General features: G+C 43.9%; 1 protein-coding gene across 4 annotated transcripts in view; it reads right to left on the bottom strand.

Moving 5' to 3' along the window:
* Nucleotides 1-13,357, bottom strand: part of LRP8 (LDL receptor related protein 8) — a 224,769-nt gene that overhangs the window by 161,924 nt on the left and 49,488 nt on the right. For 2 of the 4 annotated variants that reach the window (XM_079313698.1, XM_079313697.1), the window contains exon 1: nucleotides 7,904-8,550. The exons of 1 other annotated variant lie outside the window; for it this stretch is intronic. In XM_079313698.1, the coding sequence (XP_079169824.1) occupies nucleotides 7,904-8,285 (382 nt within the window). In that variant the 5' untranslated portion in view covers nucleotides 8,286-8,550. Of the gene's footprint in view, nucleotides 1-7,903; nucleotides 8,551-8,840; nucleotides 9,053-13,357 lie in introns of those variants that run through there. One more of the 4 variants, XM_079313699.1, reaches the window with a different exon arrangement.

Here is a 13,357-nt window from a genome sequence, read left to right on the forward strand (position 1 = left end):
ACTCAGGATGGACAAGATTCTGCAGCACTAATGAATTTGATTTTAAATAATACATCTATCTTTAAAAATAAAAAGTACTCACAACAGCACAGAAAGCAGTTGCCAAAAAGAACCCTTCTGGTTCTGCAAGTACAGGACTGTGCTCCTGCTGCCATGGAAACTGAGTCCCTCACTGCTCCCATCCTGGTACAGTGCCACACATGCTCTCAAGCATTTAATAAATATTAATAATGCATTTAATAATATTGAAATATCAGAAACAGAACATCTAAGAAAAAAAATTGGCAATAAAACTCACTTTACATGGCTGCAGTCCAAAGGCTTGTAAGCCTTGCTCCAAGTCAACTATAGATCCTGGTCTCCCCTAGTTTTTAACACTTGCTCTTGGTATTAAGTGTGACTGCCAGGCCTTAGCTTGGACTGAAAACAACCAGGAAACCTTGAGGAAAAACTGAAACCCTTTCACTTGTCCAACAGGTACCTCTGCAAGGAGCAGTTGTGTGTGTTGAGCACTGGACTGCTAGGCTGGAGGCCTCATTTCTGTTCTTGGCTCGGCTGCTGACTTGTACAGCTGAGTCACTCTGGAGCAGAAGAGCTCTAACACCATTTATTCACCTCTTCATGAGAAAGGCACAGGGCTGCCAGATCTGCCACAGCTCTGGGAAGAAAAGTCATGGACCTTGCCAGGAACAGAAGTGCAGTCTACCAGGGCATCATTACTATGGCAAGAAACAGGATCTCACCCTCAGAGACCATCGGTGACAGAGCTCACAACCCTGCTTTAAAAATCTTCTGACTTCCTGAGGGTTAAAATCTGGCTTTTGAAAATATTTCAGTGTGGAAGGGTTTAGTTTTATTTTTCAACTAGCTTACAGTATTATTGTAATTTCTGAAGTTTAATCGGGTTTTTATCACTTGCATTTCAGACAGAATTTTTCACAGAGCAGAAAACCTGCATTAATTTTATCATAGGGCCTTTTACCTTTTTCCCCTTCCTTGTGGGTATCTAAATATTAATAATTTTAATGGAAAATATAGAATTAGAAAAATTACACTCAGCTTTGCCAACACTTCCTGCACATGCACCATAAAATAGTAAGGATTTCCCTTTGGCTGGAAGCAACTGTCTGCACTAGGAGCAGAGCAGGCAGACTCCTTTTCTACCAAGGATATGCTACTGCACAAGACAACAAGCAGAAACCCAAATCTTCACATCCATCACCCAAACTCAACTTACTGATTTGTTTTCCTGGGCAAAGGAAAAAAAGAAAGAACGATTGACGTCTTACAGCATTTTATAAGGCAGGCACAGAAAAGTGTAGTGACAGAAAAGCAGAACGGAGCAACGGCACACTTTGGGAACATATTTGAAATTGCGAGGGAAAAGCTGAATGGAAATGAGAAAGCTGTGGAGAAGAAAAGGTCACCAGTAAATGGACCAGCAGAATTTCATACCAAATCAATTCGACCACAAATGCATCCCAAACACAACATCAGTCTCTGAAGCACACCAAAGACATGGTGGATTTGTCAGCAAATTCAAAAAGCTGATGGCCTTGAAAAAGCCAGCAGAAACAAAAGCTGGGTGTCTGCTGTATTAGAAACAGCTGAGGGAATCAATAAGGGTTAGAGATTTTTCAGGTCTAACAGAGTGTTTAATGGTCCTTTAGGTGCAAAATTGAGTCAAGAAAACTTATTTCTAGCACTGCCAATCTCTCAGTGTAGGTGTATCAGACAAACGTGCACCAACACATTACGCTTGGTTTCCCTGGTCACATAAACTTCTGACTATTTTCTGATTAATATTAAATTATCTGAAGTATCTTCCACTCTTTACATCAACCAGTCAGAAATCACATCTCTAACCTGTGCTAAGCCTGGATCGAGAACACTGCAGACATGAGAGAACTGGTCTGCATTGACTTTTCACAGAATCACAGAATGGTTTGGGTTGGAAGGGCCTTTAATGACCATTAGCTCCAAATCCCCTGTCATGGGTAGGGACAGCTTTTATTAGACCAGGTTGCTCTGAGCACCATCCAACCTGGCCTTGAACACTGTCAGGGATGGGGCAAGCACAGATTCTTTATCTTTATACATTAAAATGCTCTGGATGAAGTTCACCTACCTTGGTTTAAAATGAAGAATAAAGCTTGTATCCTCTGAAATGACAGCTCTGAGCTCTCTGATAAACACACTTTCATAATTTCCTTCTTAAACTTAATAATTATACTCACTCTTGCCATTCTCCTTGACCTCAGGAAAGCTTTGCAGCTCACAGTTTGTTTCTGTAACTGTATATAGAGCAACTCTTGTGCCTTCTTGCTACAGCACAGAGGCACTGCATAAAACCAAGTTCACTTCCTTCTGTAACCACAATGTCCCCAGTAGCCCTCCCACACATCCCAGTCCTCTCTTCTGCATTTTCAGTGGTCCCATCTCAATTCTCTTTTTCTCTCCCAGACCATGAGCACAAGTGATAGAAAATCATCACCTTATGGAGAGCAGTCTGCATCTAGACCGCTTAATAAATAAAACTGCTCAAGAAAATGTACCAGGAAATAAGGAAATGGAGAAGGGCATGTGCTTAAAACTTGATTTCCTACATAAATGTTGCATTAGGTTACACTAAAAGGGAAGATAATCCAGACATCAAAAACATGTCAGTTAGTTACAGCAGACAATAATAAAATGAAAAATTAAGATAAAGGAATTAAAACATTCATTGTGGAACACAGGGAATCAGTAAACTGGCTTTCAGCCTACGCTAGGCATGAACCCAAATACTGACCAGGGTAGGCAGGAAGCAGCCAAGCAAATAAGTCCTGCCTCTCAACACCAGACTTCCTAGCACTTCCAGTTTTGGGACAAGCATGCAAGCTGGCCACACAACACAGGTAAACTACCACTGACACAATCAAGAGCATCAAGACCACACATGTGTCAAGAAATCCTAGAACTCCACATGGTGACATGAGTAGGCATCTCCAGAGCAGCAGGCAGCAACCACTCAGCATACAGGACACTGGCTCAGTACGAAACAGGAAGAAAAACCGGAGTAATGCATAACAGAGGACAAAAGTTACAGAATACACGTGGCATTGCGAGTGCCTGCTGTGTCACTTGGTCACACCCCAAAACCCACAACCCTGGCACACACTTCCACTCCCATGTTCAAAACCACCCAGACCACGCTTAACCCTGCATAGCATCCAGAATTTAATTCTCAAAAAGGTTTTTTGATATGTTTTTATTCCCAAATTCCAGCCCTAGCAAAACCTAATCTGAAAAGCATAGAGACCATGAGGCTGCCTCCTGGGCTTCATCATGGGCAGCAGGAGTCAAAGTCTGCAGACTCTCTGTAAAAAGCCAGTGGAAGAACAGGAGTCATCCTTCCTCCCAACTGCAAAGGAAATGTGTCTCAGCTACACAGGCACCTTCTATAGCCACAAGGCAAGCAATGGCTGAGTAGGCGAGGTTTGCTGATGCCAAGTGTTTACCCTGCATTCTGGACACAGGGGAACAGCTTCTAAAACAGTAACTCCCTTTAGACTGCCTCTCACACCCCAGAGAGACTCAGCCTGCCTCAACCCTGTTCATAAAATATCCTTATGAGCAGTCCCCACCAGCAAGCAACACCACAGAAAGGACACCGGTGCAAAGGTGGAAAACGGAGCACGCTGTGTCCCCCTGCAGGGAAGTATTACAAAACTGAAATTATTCTGAAGCTTGTGTTTAATTTTAGGAAACTAGTTAAGCTCCTGACTGCTTTTTGCAACTATACTCTTTGCCTCATTCAGTGTTTATTCAACAGTGAAACATTTAAGCAGAGGTCCTCCAGTCTCTTTCACCCACATCCAGTCTAGTTTAAGATAATATGAACCATACTTACATCATAAAAATAAAATCAAACACAGCTACCAAAGTATGACCTCCTATTTTGCGTCAAATATGTTGTGTCTGGCTGCCATTCTGCAAGGTCTTCCTTGTTTTTTGCTGGCTATAATGGCAAGCAGGAATAAACTTGTAAAGCTGGGGAAAAGACCTCAGAGAGTCACTCTCCCTTTGGAACAGCACTCTAGGATTTTCCATTTTGGGTTATGTGTCACACAAAAGCAGCACCCTGGACATACAGCACAGATCCGTACTCTGACACAGCTTAGCAGGCTCCACCTTTCCCAAGGGAGACAGAAAAAAAATCAGTATCCCACATTTTGAGTACCCCAGCAAAGAATGCTTTTGCTAAAACACTGTGCCTCAGAAAATGGACATTTTTCCCACAATAAAAGTAGCTTTGATGTTTTATAAAGTTGCCACTGCACCATCATAAAAGAATGTATTGATAACTGTGCATCTGCAAGCATTGTCTGAAATAGACAAGAGTCTTACAAGAGCATTTCAGCATTTCTGAAGAGGAAAATATATCACAGGGAAGGATTTAAATGCTTCCATAGAAATCACATTCAGAACTGTCCTGGAGCCCTGTCCTCATTGTATGGACTACATTTAGTGCAGATCGTGGCATTGCAAGCTGCAAGTTGTGACTGGAATTCGGTCTTTCCAGGCCTACACATGCTGGAATAAGCCCAAGCAAATAATTTTTCATATAGCAGAACAAATAGTTTTAGGACAGGTTTAAATAGCAACACAAGATTTCTAATTCCAGAGTTTACAACTTGATTTTCCCAGCAATCCAAACAATGTGACTTCCACTGTTTTTCTCTCTGAGTTTAGTTTCTTTTCCGTAGATACATTTTCAGGAACATCTCTACTCCCTTTTTATTTTCCTTTCCTCAAAATGGTACAACTTTCTGAAAACATGACAGGAAAAAGGCATCTTCATATTTAGGCAATCTGTTTACTGCTTTATTTTTACATACCTCTACAATGCACACAAATTAACATCTTCTCCTTCTCTCTTGTTAACACTTCACAAGTCATGTGCCTACACATAAAGGAGCACCATCTCCTCCCTTCCTGGCAGCCTCCTTGGATACCTTTCTTTTGCTCGCCCAGAAACCCTGTCCTGGATAAACTTAACACATCTTAAAATCTTAGCACTGACTTCAGGTCCAATGTTTGCTATATTAACTCATCCATCAGTCCTATGGTAGATAAGTTGAACTACCAGGCACAACAGAAATAGATTGCTCAGTGGAAAGCAAATGGCAAGGATGCAATACAGCTCGATTACTGAAACATTCTCCTTAGAATGCAAAATATTATGCCAGCAAATCTTGGGAGCAGGGAGGATGGGGGGAAACGGAGACAGACACAGGACAGGACACAACACAAAAGGGACAAAAACAATATAAACAAACAAACAAAAATTCAGTCTTGCACAAAGATGATTTCCAGTAGGAAGCCCACAGAGTCCTGCCAAAATAAAAAAATCAGCTCTTCCAACTATTTAAGATACTCTTGGTTACAAAATTTTCCAGTGTATTAGACCATCTAGCACAAGCAATTGGTTTCATAAACCAATTCTTTACACAGATAAACACCATCCTGTCTCTTCAAAAAGGGAGAATATACACAAGCAGCAATGAGCTATTACAAATACATTATCAACTCTGGGAAAAAGAATTATCAAGTAATTACAGAGGTTATCAGGGTCCTTCTCAGTACTCACTGCCAGGAGGCTACCTGCATATTCATTTCCCTCTCCATCACCACTATGGCATGCTGAGTTTTCCAGAACAGTTCTTTCTATTGCATATGTGCATAAAGTGGTTTTAAAATAAATGTCTTTTTATTACAGTAGTGATAACAGAGGCAGTATCTAGAAGCAAAAACATGGAATGTAGCTTTCACCCAGTGAGTAGAACTTCAAACACTAAATATGCTGAAAAGCAGTATGCACTTTCTAAATAAAACAGTGTTCAGAACAATTTAAGTGAGAAAAATGTGCATGACAAATGCAATTTTTGTCTTTCAGCCTGCTTGAAGAGGCAACTGCAAAGTCTCTCTATATATGAGCTAAATTAACAGTCCATGAGCAATTTCTGCAGTCTGATCTCCAATCAGTAATAAATGCCAAACTCAGATTAAAGTGAAGAACATATTTTTACCACCCCCAAACCCAACAACTCTAAACCCCCTCTGAAATAAACCTAAATCAGATGCAATAAGCATTCTAACACAGCACAATGCACACTGAGCCAATGATCAAGAGCATGTTGTTCACTCGCTCTCCTCCGACACAATGTTCAGAGGGTTGATCGTAAGGAAAAGGAGAAAATAAAACAGCCCAGATACTGAACTACTCACTCATGCAGGGCAAGAGCTCAGGACACAAACCTACTCTTCCATGTTGAGTGCAAGGCTCAGAATCCGTTCAAGATGCTCCTCCAGCCACGATCCCAAGTTCTGAAAAGCAGCTCCAAAAGCACTGCCCACGGGTCACCTGCAGCTCACTCAGCCACAGCACACAGAGGTTTTAAACAGAAGGCTTCAAGAACACTATTATATACCTGCTTAAAGATTCCCAGTGCTTCCACAGATTAGTGTTTCTCCTGGGAAACACAGACACTTCTGAGAAAACATTTCCAGTTATGGCTACACAAGAGTCCACAGTAGTTCTCAGTCACCCCCGGCTTCCCCAAGACTTTTGCAATTTGAAACATTCCACATCTAAGTTGCCTCTAAATAGTGCCATTATAATTCCTGCAAAAGCCATTTCTAGACCTCAATTAATGCTGCTAAGTCCCCAGATCATTAAAAAAAAAAATATCATACATAAAGCCAATCAAGTTCCCTGAATAAAAACAGCAACCAGAAATAAATGTTATGGGGTGCTCACAGGGAACATCTTGTTATAATTTAAGAGTTTGGGAATCCCTGTTCTCCTTAAAATAATCTACTCAAACTTCACTCTGAATATCACCTGACATAGACTTACACATGAAGACATTAACAGGAAAATCACATAATCAGTGATCTTTATTTTCATGATATATTCACTGGGTCTGTAAGCTTTGAAGAGTTCATGCACTGTATGAGCATTCAGCACCTATTATTCTACAGGGATAATTCAAGAGATGTGGTACTTGCTACAATATTTGCAACTTTAAACTCCAAATTAAAGACATTTCTCTCCAAGATTTAGGCTCTGTAATTTCTGTTACAGATGCTTCTTACCCTCCATGGCTGAGACAAATTCTCCCAGGCTATCAGAAACTGTAAGCAAAATAACAGCCAACTTATAACAGCCTAACTTTACAAAGTACCCATTGTTTACGGGCTTCCACTGATACACACCAGGGCCACACCACAGGAGAAAGAATGAGTGCCATTTTCTCAGGATCGGAAGTATAGATCTTGCTCTCTCTTCCCTTATACAATGAAGGAATGAATGTTACATGGCTGACACTGCCAAGCCAAGCAGTGCTACTTGCTCATCTGCCTTCTCATTCTGACTCCAATCATATTCACACACAGGCTTCACATTTACCATAGATCTTGTAGGATGATTACAGTAAAGCAACATTTCACTGAGCACCTGTCACTGACCCTAAGCACTTGTTCTTCCGGAGTTTAACATCTCTCCCGGCTGCCCCGAGGACACAAAATGCGCTGTTTCTTTCAGGTGCTCTGAGCAGAGTGTTGCTGGAGACGAGGGGACTGGCAGAGGGAGGGCAGGGAGCTGCCAGGTGCCGGCTGCCGCCGGACTCGCGGTGCCGCACGGCGCTCCGGGTGTCCCGGCCGGGCCGGGCCGGGCGAGCCGGCAGCGAGGAGCCGCTGTCCCGCGGCGCCGCGTCACGGATCTGCTGCTCCGGGCAGCCAATCGGCGCCGCGGCCGGGCACGGCGCGACTTCATTCATTCATAAAAAAGAGGCGCAGCGCAGCTGGGAAGCGCGCCCTTCCCGGCCCCCGCCCCGCCGTGCGGGGCAAGGATACTCACGGCAATCCGCCTCGTCGCTGTTATCCGAGCAGTCGTCGTCCTCGTCACATTTCCAGACGGCGGGGATGCACCGCTCGTTCCGGCACTGGAACTGGTTCTCCTCGCACTCCTTGACGGCGCCTGCGAGACACGGGGACGCGCCCGGGTGAGCGGGGCGCGCTCCCACGGCCGGGCGGCGGGGGCATCCCGGGGCCGCCTCGCCTCCCGGCCCGGCCGCGGACAACCCGGTTAAGGCAGCGGGAGCCGCCGCCGGCGGAGGGTGGGCCGGGGCACAGCGACCCGGTGCGCGGCTGGGGGAGACGCGCCTCCGCGGGAGCACGGCGGCGATCCCGAAGCTGCTTTGTGCAGGGATGAAAGGGGCCATTCCCGTGCTTCCCCGCATTGTTTTAACGGAGGAGGGAAAATGAGCCTGGGAATAGAAGATGGTTAAACCCCAAATACAACAGACAAAGAAAAATTATAAAGCGCAGCGATGCTGGGATCTCCTGCGCATCCATTACCGGGGCCAAACGCACCGACACCTGGGGACGCGGGGCGGAACACGCACCGGCGCTGTCCCGGGAAAAGGAACCTGACCGAACTAAAGTTGAGGGCGGGGGGAGAACGGAGCAAATCTGCTTTGCAGACTTGATACCGCGCTGCTCTGATGAGGCACAAATCCCCTCTGAAAGGGATTAAAGGTGGCAGCTCCTGTCACCAGCTCTTGGGCTGCATTCGCCCGCTGAAGAGCGTGCCCGGCCCCCGCAGCTCGCAACCCCCGAGCGTGCCCGGCCCTCCGCAGATCCCAAACCCCGTGCAGAGTACCGGGGCGAGCGGGCATCCGCGGCCGCGCACACCGGAGTGCCCGTACCGGCAGGACGCCCGCTCCCTCCCCGGCAGCGCTGAGGCCGGGAGACCCCGGCGCCGAGTGAGAGCGGCCGTGCCACGCCGGACCCACCTTTGCCGAGGTGCAGCTTGAGCAGCAGCAGCTGGAAGAGCAGCAGCCGAGCGAGCGCTGGCCGGCACATGGTGCTCGCTCGCTCGCTCCCTCCCTCCCTCGGTGGCAGCGCGCCGTGTGCGGGGTGCGCGCAGCCAGCGCGCCGCTCGCTGCCCGCCCCGTGCCGACTGCGGCCGGCGCCGCCCCCGCCCCGCCGCGCCGCCGCCGTGACGCGCCCCGCTGGGCGGGCCCCGCTCGGCTCTGCCCCGCAGAGCGCGGCCGCTGCCGGCACCCCGCCTCCCGGAGGAGCGCCAGGGGGACACCTGCGGGACACCTCCCGCGGCAGCCCGCGGGCACCGAAAGGGGCACCCAAAGGATGCCCCACAGGTGACTCGGCCGCGTTCGGCCTGAGCTCGTTACCCTGAAGCTCTCGCTGGGATAGGCGGGCCTGGGCCCTGCTGGACCTGACTGGGTCAGGCCCTCTGGTCCTGCATTTCCCTCGGTGGGCCCTGTGAAAATGACAGCCTCATTCATGATCTTATTTTTATTGAGCCAATTAAACACGCGGACTCTTTTAAAGGCCTCGAGTCACAATTTCTGTGCTCTCCTCATTACTTCAGATCTCCCACTGAGGGATTTCATTATGACCATACTGATGTGGCCATCTCCACTTAATTGTATTAAAATCAGTGAAACTAGTACCGAGTATACTAGGGGTGGGCACCTCTCTTCGTAGGGACTGCTTACCTTTTCTACTGCCTAAGCACATGCAGTCTGATCAGTAATGACAAATGGTTTCCAAGCTTTCAAGGGCCTTATTTATCACTCCGTTTGCACGGTGCTGATGAGAAAGCAGTTCACCGTCTTTAATTAACACCGCAGCCTTGTTCATACAGTCAGGATTAAAAGTATTCCAGTAATAGTACTACGAGAAGATATTTTTCAAGAGTAACTTGAATCTAACATCACAACAGAATGAACATGTTTATATGTCATTTAAAAAAATCTAAAATCTAGCACTAATTTTACATACCCCAATGTGACAAAGATTTTCAGTCCCAAAGCCTGAAATGCCATTGACTTAGGGACTGGGCTGCCAATTAAATATGCACCTGTGTCTTTAACAAAAATTTTGCAAGTCATTAGTCAGCAGTGTCACTAATGTGTTTGAATCATGTGAAGAGAAGAGCTAATCATTGAGCTATTCCACTGGCAGCTTATAGAGTATTAACAATTTATTCAAGCCTGTTTGAACAATTTTTAGCGTGAGAAATGTAGTGCATGTTTGTGTTGGCTGCATCAATGTGATAGATTACAATAATTGCTTAAAGCAAATGAGGTATTTATAATACATTAGGTCAAATTTCTCTTTTTAAAATGTGTCAAAACACAAATTCATAAAGCTACTGTAATTCATTCTTCTCCTTTGTAAGTTAGTTTATTAGTTTAAATTGGAAGTGTCTCCAAAGGCAATAATGAAGCTATCTGGTACAAAGCAGGTGTGAGCATGCAGAGTATCAGTCACAGCAATGATCTGCTCTGGTTCCTACGGGAATTTTGTTTCATTTGAGGAAACAACGAAACAGGTGTTTTGGCCTGAATGTCTCACATAGGAAACAACACTAATGAGATTTTTTGAGTAAGCTTTTCTGGTGGCACCTGAGCAGCAGCAATTTCAAGAGCCTTCACTGACCAGCCATTGTAGGGGCTTCTGGTAGCCTAGTACCATCTTGTGGACATGTGTGTCTCTGAGGAACTGCAGAGGTAAGAAGGAAACTGGAGGTGCTATAGGAGAAGTAGATTGGGCAAAGGAAGCCATTTGGTATGAAAGAGAAATTAAATATAATTTCATCCATTATCTTCCAATAGTTAAGAATGTTAATTTACCTTTTAATTTACCTTTGTAGTTTATTGCTTTTAGTTGGTCACACACTACTGCACATTAAACAATGTCACAGATCAGACACCCACTATCAGAGCAAGGGTTACATCAAAACAGTGAAATGCTCTTTCTAAGGAGCTCCATCAGCCACTCTCTGTTGTTTGTCATCCATACTATTCCTTTGATCTATTTTACAAATAATTTTTATAGCTCAATTTTTTTACTTAACACAGAACCCAGACCCTTTTTCCATATTTACATTTTTCAATGATTGGTCCCTTAGATCCATATATTTCTCAGCTAACTACAGCTTATACATCAAAGAAGTCTCTTCAGTGTCAGGATGAATAACTGACTCCCTGCACCCTGGATTTTTTGCAGGCTTGTATTCATACACCAGGTCCTTTACTCCCCCAGGAGTGCAGAAATGCACCCTCCCAATCACAGAGTGGAAACTGAATTATTCAGAAGCATGTGAAAAGTGATTCACCAAACATTTTAGTGGAAGTTCCTCTGGTGTTTCCAGCTTTTGCCCACCTTATGTACACTTTTCCTTGTTTTGCAGAACACCACTACACAGGTTCAGAGCAGAAGTCCATCTTGAACAATGTGCTCCAGGCATTCACACCTGGGTGCAAGGTGTGTGCAATGCTCAGGAGCATTTCAGTATCCACATCACAGCCAAGAGGCCACAGAGTTGCTGTGCAACATGAGGTGACCCAATGCCATCCACACGGATTTAGAGAAAGGCACCAGATTTCACCTAATTAGACTCTGAGCCTGAGTGATGGTGCCAAGTCAAAGCAGAGTCCCTGCTTTTTACTCACACTCACAGCTGTGAATTTCAAGAAGCTGACCACCTCCTCTGCCCTGTGACCACTAATGGAAAGCAGCCCCCACTGAAGAGAGCTGTCAGGAATGGAAGAATGATGGGTGCTTCATTAATTTATCAATAAAATATTTGCTAAATATAAAAAAAAAATATATAAGTGCAGACTATAAGGGGAGAGAAACAGCAGGAAAACTGGTAAACTCTTCAAGCCATAGGGACCAAGTCCCTGAGATGTTTGTACTACTTCTCCCTCATCTCCCTTTTCCCCAAAACAATTTAATATCTTTCTACAATATACTTATTTCTTCTTTCAAATAGACATTTTTAAACATTTAGAAATCTGTTCTCCTCTATTTGTATAATAACCTCTGAAAATACACCCTGTGCATTAGGCTGACTTTTTCAGTCTTCTTTCAGCTATACAATCCTTCAATCCTGTCACAGCTTTTAGATATGCTAATGTAATATGTTTTGTAGAAAGATATTTAAATTAAACCTTTTAATTAAAGTTAGCTGGACCAATGCACTAGCAGCTACATTCCTTACACTGCCAACCAATGTATTAGTGGCCACAATACTATGTACATTTTAATATAAATTTTTCTTGATAAAACTACTGTGAGTTTTCAGCTATGCATAGTATTGTATGTTACATTTAAAACTAAAACTTTTTTTCTGCTGCTTCTACTGAAGCACAAAACAAACCACAAGACCAGCAGACCATAAATACAGGTTCATTTTTGATCAAGGCTTATCCTTCAGATTCTTACACAGCTCCTGTTTTTTACCTGCTGTGTTCAAAATAACCAACAGTTTTCACAACCTTCCTTCCTACTTTTGGGATTCACAAACCTCCTTTTGCTTGTCCATTGTTTAATAATCTGCCTTAAAATGTTTTACTTACTGTATTTATCTCTTAAGATGCTTTAGTCTTTTGCTTTTGGTGAATTTCTTCAAAATCTGCCCATTTTAAGCTGCACAGAAAAGTTTCTTCTACTTTCCTTCTTTTCATAGTTTCCCTAGACTGACAGCCAATTTTCCCATACTAATTTAAGTAAATTCCAGTCTTCCACTCTTTTCCAAATGGTTGTAGGAATTTTCCCTAACTCATACATTTAACCACAGTCACTGTAGCATCAATGGTTATTAACATTTTACCCTCCAGCCCCGTGGCCATCCTCCTCTGTCTCTTTGCAAGGGCACTTTAATGACAATTGATATTACTTTTCATTTGCAAATATTCCTTTTTGCTTGTGGAAAGCAAGTTAGGGCTCTTAATTCTGTAGTTTGCTTTTTAATTATTTTTTTCCAGCTCATATTTTTATTTGTATCTGACTAAATGGTGTCTCTTTGATCTCCTTTTTCTATGCTTTTATTTTTGGAACTTTTATTGTTTAGAAATGCTTTGTTCAATGTCTTCTATAATCTCCTTTGTTTCTTAGCTTATTTTTATTCTCTTTTAACTTCAACTTCTTTACAGAGAACTCCAATCCCCTAAGTCAGCTGTTTGCTGGTTTGCTTTTCATATTTCATACTTAAATCCATGTTCTGTATTTCTTTGCCTGTTGGATACACCTTCCCTTTTCACGTTTTAGGGACCTTTCACAGCCATCAGAACTTTTCTACAGCTTGTTTCTTGTCTAAAAGGTCAGTTTAAACACCTTAGCATGCTCCAGATCTTCTAATCATACCCTTACTTTTAGCTCATGGCCTACTAAAGAAAGGAGGACACAATCAGATTTAAATCAAGCTACAAACCCCATCAGTTTTTCATCCAGGAATTTTCTTTCCTGCAAGCCAGAATCTCTCACTTCCACAGTCATA

The sequence above is a fragment of the Erithacus rubecula genome (genome assembly GCF_903797595.1).
Source record: "Erithacus rubecula genome assembly, chromosome: 10".
NCBI classification, from domain to species: domain Eukaryota; kingdom Metazoa; phylum Chordata; class Aves; order Passeriformes; family Muscicapidae; genus Erithacus; species Erithacus rubecula.